At 26.9% G+C, this 11,053-nt stretch overlaps 1 protein-coding gene across 1 annotated transcript; it reads left to right on the top strand.

Annotated features, from left to right (window-relative positions):
* Positions 1 to 8,614: 8,614 nt before the first annotated feature.
* LOC114181199 lies at positions 8,615 to 10,569 on the top strand. The gene has a single exon (XM_028067580.1). The coding sequence runs from the start codon at positions 8,634 to 8,636 to the stop codon at positions 10,368 to 10,370; it is 1,737 nt and encodes a 578-aa protein (XP_027923381.1). The 5' UTR covers positions 8,615 to 8,633; the 3' UTR covers positions 10,371 to 10,569.
* The last annotated feature ends 484 nt before the right edge of the window (positions 10,570 to 11,053 follow it).

Below are 11,053 nucleotides of genomic sequence, written 5' to 3'. Positions count from 1 at the left end.
ACAATTGAATAAGTGTCATTATTGTAGTTGTTCATTGGCATTTACATATACATTTGAGACATTCATGTGGAATAAAATATATTGGATCTTTGAATAAGCAGTTAACAATAGAGGAGAAGTTCTTTATTCAAGGAATGCATTTTGAATGATTGGACAATTTAAATATACTTTTATCTTTCAATCTTTTGAAGTTTCTTTCAATAACACAACTATAACATAGCTTCGAGTTTCAAAGCATCTTGTAGGACTTCCATTGATAAGGATTGACATTGTTGGCAATTCCAAACATTCCTTTATCCATGATCACCGGCGGAACTTTAAAGGGACATGGGGGAGCCACGGCTCCCCCAAAATTTTTTGGAATTTTTTTAATATATATTTATATATATTTTTAAATTATAATTATATATTATTTATATTAAGTTTATATTATGGAAAATAATAATAAAAAATAAAATAAAAAATGTAATAGAAATATTGATTTATAAAAGAGATTAGAGTTTTGTTTTTGTTATAAAATTTTTCTACCATGTAAGTTATTATGAAAGTGTGTGAGAAGATAAAATTACAAAAAGATAGATTAAAAACGGAGGTTAGAATATAATCCTTAATTATGAAATTTAAGGATTTTGTGTTTTCCTACCTATGGTAAATTTTGTAAAGTTTTGAATTTATATAGGAGAGATGATAAATTTATATTAGAATAATTATGATAAATAGTAAAAGAATTAATTCTTTTTTTGAAGGAGGAAAGTTTGTGATAAACATGTAAAAAAATTGCATCTACGTTAACTAAACTTGAGAGATTTAGGGAAAACCAAGAATTCAAGACAATAAAAAACAAATTTCTAAAGTTTCTAGAGTTACATATAATGAATTTAAAAATTCATTAGAACGCGGTTCGGAAAAAGTGTCATCAAATTTCACAATACTCACCAAATCAGATTGATAAGGTAGGAAGGGTTTATCTAAAATGGTATTCATGGTTTGGTATCATGATATAATAACGAATGACAATCATATTTTTTTGAATTCTACTATTATGTGTGCTTGTTTTAAATAGAATAAATGAAGAGAGAATAAAGAGTTTTTTCTTAACTAAAAAAATAAAAAATATAATTTGACACCCCCAAATTTTTTGTCCAAGTTCCGCCACTGTCCATAATACCCATTTTCCACAAAATTACATACTCTCCTCCTTAACTAACTTGCAAAATTCCTTAATAAATTGGAAATTAAAGTCATGTGGCCAAACTTTACCATCCTCACATTCTCACACTACATCTTTTATACCTTGATGTTTGTGAATTATGATGTCAACATTATATTATCGGTTGGAGATATTAAAGAGAAAGGCACCCCCACAATCTAATGTTTAGCCTCCTTCGTACTTCTTTTCTAATTAACAATTAAGTGAAAAAATTTAGAGTTTGAATCTACAAATTTGATCCATTTCACTCGTGATTTTTGTTTCTCAACATTTCATATCTATAATTCACCTTAACCCTACGTTTTTTTTTTCTTGTTTGTCATAGGTAGTCGATATTTCCGGTCTAGGTCACCAATTTCTCTAATTAAGATCTAAAAGTGATAACTAAAATATAAAAAAATAATTTTAGTAAATATATATGTAATAATAATTCAATTTATCAAATGAGAATTATATTTTGAAATCAAAATTCATTTAATGATGGATGAAAAAATTTCTTAATGAACGATAAAGTATATATATATATATATATATATATATATATATATATATATATATATATATATATATATATATATATATATATATATATATATATATATATATATATATATATAAACAACATTTAGTATATCGTTTACCAATGTCCTATTTTCTTATGGAAAAATAAATCCTATAAAACCGTGAAAATGTTCTAACGGTAATTGGGAGGCTTTGTTACGTAGAATATATTATACTATTGGTTTCTCTTAATAGTTATTTTTTATTTAAGATTTTAAAATGTTTAGGATTAAGATTTTTATTTTAAAATGCAACTCTTGGAAGGTGATATATAAACTGCGAATGTTGGATTCTCTATAATATCTTTCTAGGTGGAGATTTTGTATTAAAAAATTTACTTTACAATAAAATTTCCAATTATAAACCAATTTTAGAATCTAACAATAGTTAGTCACTATAATAACTAATTTTTAGATATTAATTTACAAAATTAAAAATTATTGGTTACTAAAATAGTCATTATTATAAATAAAAAATTATAATTGATCACTAATTAATTAGAGACTAATTTAGAAACAAACTCATTTTGGTAGTTAAAATCTAGGTAGCTAATTTTTGGTGACCAATTTTTTTAATAGTTAAAACCATAATAGCTAATTTTAAAGATTAATTTAGTGACTAATTATAATTTTTTATTCATAATAATGATTATTTTAATAACCAATAATTTTTAGTTTTATAAATTAATCACTATAAATACTAATAATTATTGGTCACTATTTACAAATTTTTTAGTAGTGTTATTTTATTTATGTTAAACTTATAACAATATTCAAAATATCATTAATAATTATTTGGATTCATATATGATCGGAAAAAGAATAAGAAAAAAATAAATAAAACAACTCACTGTTACATAAGTTTAATAAGAAAGTGAAGTCACTCGTATCAATTATGATAATAAAATACTTAATTAAATTTCTATTGGTACTTACCTCAGATTTGAACTCCCAAGGTTTTATTTATTTAAATATTTAATTAGTCGGATAGTATTAATTTGCTATCCACTTTTTAAAATTATTAATGTTGAACAAGTTTTTCAACTTTTAAACAAGTTTCTCAATTAAAATTATTAATGTTGTCAACTTTATTCATGACTTTTATCACTAAATTTTAATATAAATATCAATACTTAATCTTATAAGTCATTTTAAATATCAATACCATTAATAAAATTAATAAATTTTTTTTTTAAAGTATCTACTTGAAGCATCTTTTTAAAAGTTGAGATTCAATTGACATATTTTTAAAAGAGAGTACCAAACTAACATATTTTGAACGAAATGGATCTGACTAATTAAACCTTATTTAAATAAATAATCCAATAACGTACTTAAAAAGGATCTTCACAAAACTACAATAGAAACATCATGGGAAGAAAAGAAAAAAAACAAATATATATATATATATATATATATATATATATATATATATATATATGAATTACTTCCCGAAAAAAGAACTTTGCAGGTATTACTTTGCTGTCGAAACTAGTTGGAAAATATTAAAAGCATAGATTGACTAAGTTTAATAAAATAAAATTTCCAACACTTTTATTGAAATTAATTTCATAGTAAAATCATACAATATTATCTTAATAATTATATACATATAGTATAAAACAAACAATATCTAATAAAAATATTTATATGGATGAGGATAATATATATTAAAATTTTATACGCCGATCCTATGTTTAAATTTATCAACAGATACAGTAAATTGATTAGTAGATGTTTTTTTTTTTAAATGGTAACGACTTTACAATGCTGATTTATAAGTTACATAGATAAATACAAAAATTGACTAGATAATTTATGATGTGAATTTTCATGATTGACTGCATAACTCATAATAAAAATGATCATCATATATTTAAGGGAAAATATATCATGTGAAAAAAAAAATCACCTTTAAGAAAAGATTGTTGAAATAATCCAAGTGTGAGTTAAAGTCTTATATTGAATAGAATAAATAAAGTTAAACATTATATAATAAAAACTCATAACATTATTGTCTTATAAAATTTTTGGACAAAATTGGTGTCAAATACTTTATATGTATAAGACTAATGTTATATATATATAATTACAATTTTTCAATAACTATAACTTATATATAAACTCAACTCAACACAATTTGAGATATACAAGTCCAACATCATTCCTCGATATGGGCAAATCTTACCCAATACACATCATATTTCAAAAATCGACCACCAAACTAAAATATAAAAATGATTTATGTTTTAATCTGATTTCCTAAAAGAAGAAAAAAAAACATGAAAAAGAAAACAATAAACAGAAAAAAAAAAAGTAAAGAAATCAGAAAATGAGGTGGAAACTGAGAGGAAATCGAAAAAAAAAAAAAACGTGAGGAGACTAATCGTCATTTGACTTTAATGTTCACAGAAAATAAACTTCTAGAAAACTTTTTGTTGTGGGCATATCTTTGCATTAGTAAGCCGGTAAATATTAATGAAAGCATAACATTAACTGCTAATTAGAATAAAATAATTATCAATAATTTAATTGCAATTAGATTTCATTGTAAAACATATAATTCTAAATATGATATATGAAATAATTTATTAAATATATAATTTCATAAGTATCCAATCGGGAAAAAGAAATATTTATACAATAAGTATAGTATATACTAAAATATCATATGTCGACGAGATATTAAAATTTATTACTTAGACATACAATAAGAAAAAAAAAAGATTTTTCATACAGATGACGTCACATTGCTGACTTACAAGTTAAATAGATTTAAAAAAATTGAATGTCATAGTGTATGATGTGAAATGATCATTTAATAATATTAGAAAAGAAATAAAAGTACCAATGAAAGTTCACATGTATTGATAGGTACTAATTGAATAATAGTTTTATATATTTATGATAATGGATAAGCAGATATTGAATATAAAAGTAATACGTGGAAGTAGTGGGTGTGGATTATAATAAAGATAGAGAAAGAGATAGAGCAGAAGAAGCAAGAAAAGGTTCTTTCGGTTTGTCTACAGCGAACTTTGATCTTATATTTATTTCTGTAGAAAAATTTATCTTTATCGTTATATCCAAATTTGAAATCTTTATCCCATTCTTATTTTTTAACTCGGGTGTAATTTTATACTTATACTCGTACATGTTTTTTTACTATTTTAATATTAATTTTAATTAATTTTTATAAAATAAAAAATTACGGTAAAAGAAATATAATATTATCAAATATTCAATATTAGGAAATAATTGTTTCTTCGATATCAAATGCATTGAATATCAAATGCATTGAAATAAATTATAATTTTTTACATTTTAGATTAAAATACCAAATAAAATTTTATGAGAATCAAAAAATTTATTAAATTTGCAAATATTAATAAAACCTAGTTGATAAAATTTAAAAATATTTTTAAAAAATATAAAAGGAAAATAAATATTCAAATTAAAATATATTTTAAATGTTTGTTTACTTCAACTTTTTAAATTCTAATGAATCTCTTCTTTATACACTGATAAAATTGTTAATACATCACTTGATCAAAATGATGCAAAAAACAAATAATAAACATAATAATAAAATTTTGATATAGATCTTGTATCTTTTAAACTCCGGTATATGTTGGACGGTGATAAAAAAAATATTCAGGACAATTACATTAAATTTTTATATTGTAGTAAATAAAAGTTATTTATACAATTATAGTGAAAAAATTACAGTATGATAAATAATAAGTTAGAAAATAACAAATAATTAGATAAAATATATCAAAATAGTATTCTATATGATGAAAATTAACAACAAATAAAAATATTAAAAAATTAACAAATGTGTGTCTTTGAAACAAGTTGAGAAACTATTGAAAGAAATCGCACAAAGGAAAACAAATGTATAATTAAGGATATGATAAGATGAAAAATACGTTAGAGATCTAAGAAAATTTTTCAAATATCAACATATATACTCAATAGTTGATAAATAACGAAAATTGTTTTAACAAAACAAAAGAGTTCTTCAAATGAAACAAAAATTAATAATAATAAGTAAAAAATTTTGTTTATATTACCTAGTAAGTGAAGGGTTTATGCTATTAAACATTTAAATTGAAAGTATTAAACATTCGCATGTGAAAGTGAAAGGAAAATATACAATAAATACAAATATTAAAAAATAATAGAAATATTCAAATGTGAGACATAATTTTTTTTTAATTGACATACATCATTTTAAAATAATTACATAAAGGTTATGATGAGATGAAAAATATATTGGAGATGTGAGAATGTGTTTCTTGACAAACCAAATAATTAGAATAAATAAAAAATAGAAAGTATATATATATATATATATATATATGGTTACTTAATTAAATATAATAATTTAAATTGGGACAGAGATATGGCGGGAATATATGTACATCCCCATACCCAATTGAAAAAGTCAGGAATCCCTGTACCCAGTTAATACGAGGATTTCTCGTCAAAACGAAGACTAATTCGAACAATACTCACGGTAGTAAAGTTTATTTATCATCTCTAGGTGAGAGATACGCATGTCCATTACATATGCTCTTCACACCAATTCTTCGATACGGGTCACTCTCACCTAGGATATAGTTTTCAAGAAAATTATATTTTGATTCTTATTTTTTGACTTTGGTACTTTAATTCTTGACGTATTTTAGTATGGGTAATTGATTATTAAAAAAAAGATAATGGTACATTATGGTTCAAACTAAGTCATGATTAAAAAATAAAAATCAAAAAATGAAAATCATAGTATCACTGTACTTAATTGTCCTAATTTCACTTTTTTTCTTCCTCGCTCTCATCTCATAACCACGGTTTACACTTCTTTCTCACACATCATTTCTTGCTTTATCTTTATGCATATATGTTTTGGTTTCTTATTTTAATTATTGTGTTATGTTTGTGAAATGAGGGCTTCAATGAAGAAAAGGGGTAAATTCAGAAACGAACACCAAAACTGAGAACTGAGTTGAAGCAAACTAGGATTATTATTTATGATATGTCAATTGTTGGAGTATATTTTGGATGATTTGCTCTAATCGATAAACCTTTTATGTTTGTTGTGTTTCCCTCGAAGAGAGTTGAAATGGAAAATTAGAAACACCAACAAATTCTTTAACACAGGTTTTACTAGGCTGTCATTTGATTCTTTTTGTTAGAAATTCAAGTTTGAGTCTAAATTTAATGAAAAAATAGAGCATTATATAAAAATAAAAATCCAATAAACTTATTGTTTTAAAATTTTGGATTAAAAGTGGTGTCTATGTCTTATATATTTGTACTCAAGTTTTATTAATATTTGTTCTCATCGGTCAAACTCCCTCGGTAAACCTAACACTTCTTTGGTAGAGAAAGTTTGATGACAAATTCAAAATATGATGTTCACAGGCACCCTTTTGTGCTTTGGTGGAAGAAGAAACTAAATAGAACAGAGCAATGCAAATGCTGCTACTTCCATGGAGAATGACTGTTTTTGGAAACAATTTCAGAAGGGTGAAATTTATGTGTGTTGCTCTCTTTCAAGGCAGAGCTTTAAGCATTCATATCTTATCGATCCGAGTAACCATGCAAACATTCTTCAATGGTAAGAGCTTTCATTGAGAAGAAGAATGATACAATTGGTACTCATCTTCGTATATACAATCAAACCTTTTCTTGGATGATTACTGTGTTTTATGAGAATGACAATTGAATCAAAATAGTTAACCACAAATATCTCTGATTTTATCGATTAATAAGAATTTATTCCCTCTATTATAACATCAAAAAGCTTTTCATATTGTAATAGTAACAATTCTTTATTCTTTACTGTCTAAGAACAAAAACCTCTTCAATTAGTAATATCACATTTAATTAAATTTTTTCTTACTTCCAAACTGATCTAACATTAATACGAAAGTCTTTTGTTATTTCCAATATTTTATTAATTTTTATTGTTTTTAATATCTTCTATAATATATTTATTATTTAATTTATTGGTCACGTCAATAAAAAATAAAATAATATTCAGACACTACCAAAAATCTCTCAATTTTAGTGACAAAAAATAATTAGTCACTATAATAACCAATTTAGATACCAATTTATAAATTAAAAATTATTAATAACTAAAATAGTTTCAAAAAATTATAATTGATCTATAAATTAGTCATTAGCATTAACTATCTTGATTTTATCTACCAAAAGAATTAATCTCTAAATTAGTTTTTAATTAAGAAATTAGTTTCTAAATTGATGTCTGAATATATTTTTTTTGTTATATTCACTATTTAATAATTTTCAGAAAATACTATATATACGGTAAAGTTAAATTTTTAAAGAGCTAACTATATTAAAAACAAAATATACATATTAGTAAATTAATTCTTATAAGAAAAAGACTAGATAGAAAACTATTACAGTATCCAACTATAAAAAAGAAAAAAAATTATTTGACATCAATAACTACTATTTAACGATTTTTTACAGGAGTAAAATGTACTTAATAAAAGTGATTTTTCTATTTCTAAAGAAAAAGATAGAATAAAAGGTCAAATGAGTATAAAAAAAATGGTTTGAAAATACCATGATGCTTAAAAAAAAAATATTTGGCACGAAATTGGAGGTGAAACCAGAAGTATTTCCTTCCTTTGGTGCGAAATTCCTTGTGTTCTTGAGTGGGTTAAAACAAGAATAAGCATAACCATCTATCTGTTATCTCTGATGTCTTACCAACGAAGCAAAGCTTACAGGAGACTTTCTTCCTCACAAACTGTAACCAAACGCCAAAGAATCATATTTAATTATTCAAAAACAAAGCAGAAAAACACCCAGAATTTCAAAACATGGAGAAGATGGAACATTTCAGCCATATCCACCCTCTTCTGTTAAAGCAAGAAAAGACAGATAACAACAACAACAACAACCTAGTCCTTTGCTCAGGTTGTGAAAACCCAATTTCATCAGGTCCTGTCTTCAGCTGCGACAAATGCAACTATATCCTTCACAAAACATGCGTAGAAATTGCACGCCATATCAAACACCCTTTTCACCCTCAGCACCCCCTTGTTCTCCTTTCCACTTCCCCTTATGAGGGACCCTACGTGTGTGATTCCTGCAGAGGCCTCTTCCGAAACTTCGTCTACCATTGTTATACCTGCAGCTATGATCTTGACGTGTCATGTGCTTCTGAGTGCAACCCAGATGATGGCCATAAGCACGACTTCATGTCAGTGACAAATCCACAATCTTTTGTTTGTTATGCTTGCGGCTTGCAAGGAAACGAGGGTCTCGCTTGCCTATGCACCGTTTGTCAGATTTGGGTTCATTCTAGCTGTGCTGAATTGCCTCTTGCTGTTAGAATAAAAAGCCATGACCACCCTTTGAAGCTCACTTATCTCCTTCATCACATTTATGGTTTCTGGGGTAGCATAACTTGCGGTGTTTGTAATGGAGCAATGAGTTCAGCTTTTGCGGGTTACTTTTGTTCAACCTGCAGATTTCCCGTGCATTTGAAGTGTTTGCAAGAAGATTTAAGAGATGACTGGGCAGTAGAAGATGAGAAATCATCCACGTACTATGAAACTGATGAATCCTTGGATATTGATTTTACTTGTAGTTTCTTTGGTCATGAACATTTGTTGAAGTTGGCGGATGAAGAGAGTGATCTGCGATATTCTGGGAAACTCTGTGATGCGTGTATCCAACCCATCGTGCCACCTTTATTTTCTTGTGAAGAAGAAAATTGTGGCTTCATTTTGCACCAAAGTTGTGTTGAATTACCAAGAACAACGCTACACCCGTTTCATGCACACCCTCTAACTCTTCTCCCCAAGGCACCACATTATGATGGCATTTATAGGTGCGATGGATGCAAAAGATTGAGCAATGGTTTTGTGTATCGTTGTGATGTGTGTCAATTCGACCTTGATGTTTGTTGTGGTTCCCTTCGAGAGAGAATTGAACATGAAAGTCACATGCATCCCTTGCTCCTTAAGAAGACAACAGTTGCTAGGCAATGCAAAGGTTGTCATCGTTGGTCGAAGCATGTGCTTGTGTGTGAAGTTTGTGAGGATTTTGCTATTGATTGTGGATGTGCTACTCTACCGCGTGGAGCATGGTGCATGTATGACAAGCATCCTCTAAGTCTAAACTATTTTGTTGAAGAGGGTTTGAGGGAATATGAATGTGGCATTTGCAATGAGAAAATTTGTCCGAAGCAATGGTTTTATTACTGCGATGACTGTGATTATGGTGCTCATCCTTATTGTGTTGAAGGCAAGTGTAGGCTTGTCAAGTTCGGAGGTAGTTTCCAATATGATGTTCATTCACACCCTCTTGCTTTGGTTGAAGAAACTGATGAAAACACTAAATGTGAAGCCTGTGGTGAATGCTGCAACGGCTGGACACTTGAATGTGGGCAATGCAAAAGCTACTTTCACCGTGAAGGACTGTGTTTTTGGAAACAATTTAAGAAGAGTGACAAATATTTTAAGTTGTCTGGAATTATGAGACACAGGTATGCAGCAAACGTGCTAGCCTCCATGCCCAATGTAACCAACAACAAAGCGAAAGGCAGCTGAAGATATACCACTGCTTCACTGTCCTTCTCTTAATTAAGAAAACCAAAGTATATATGTTTCTAATGTTATGTGTTCAATTAAATTTATTGATTTAATGTTAGTGTCCGCGTTTCTCATATTTATGCTTACGCAAGAAATTCCTTGTTCAAATGTAAGACAAGTTATTTCTCACAAGTAATGCCAGTACAGGCATTACCAATTGAAGACGTTTGAGCAAGTACTATTACTGCGTTTGGTTTGCGGTTACAAACATGCAAATGTCCTTTCAGTGGAAAAGTGAGTAATTTATGTTTTCCACTTACTTTTATTTTATTATTCATCTTAAAGTGGGAACTAGAAAACCCAAATGCTTTTACATATCCAACAAAAAATTGAATGTACAAGCAAAACAAAAACTTGCGGGAAAAATCATGCGATTTGCATTTATATTATTGTATATATCAACCAAAAATATACATAAATCAATTTAGTTAGTGTGTTGATATAAATCAGTCGAATTTAGTTTAGAAAAGAATTACTCTTAAAAAGTTAAAGGAGCTATTATTAAACTGTTATTTTGAATAAGAAAAGTTCAAAAAGCTATAATTAATGGGAGCACAACATATACAAATTTGGAAGACATCCCTAATACAACCCTAGCTTACCTTTTACGAAATTTATTTACCAACCAAAGGATGCGAAAT

Source organism: Vigna unguiculata, chromosome 1 (genome assembly GCF_004118075.2).
Source record: "Vigna unguiculata cultivar IT97K-499-35 chromosome 1, ASM411807v1, whole genome shotgun sequence".
Taxonomy (NCBI): Eukaryota; Viridiplantae; Streptophyta; class Magnoliopsida; order Fabales; family Fabaceae; genus Vigna; species Vigna unguiculata.
This window is presented reverse-complemented; position numbering and strand designations above follow the sequence as displayed.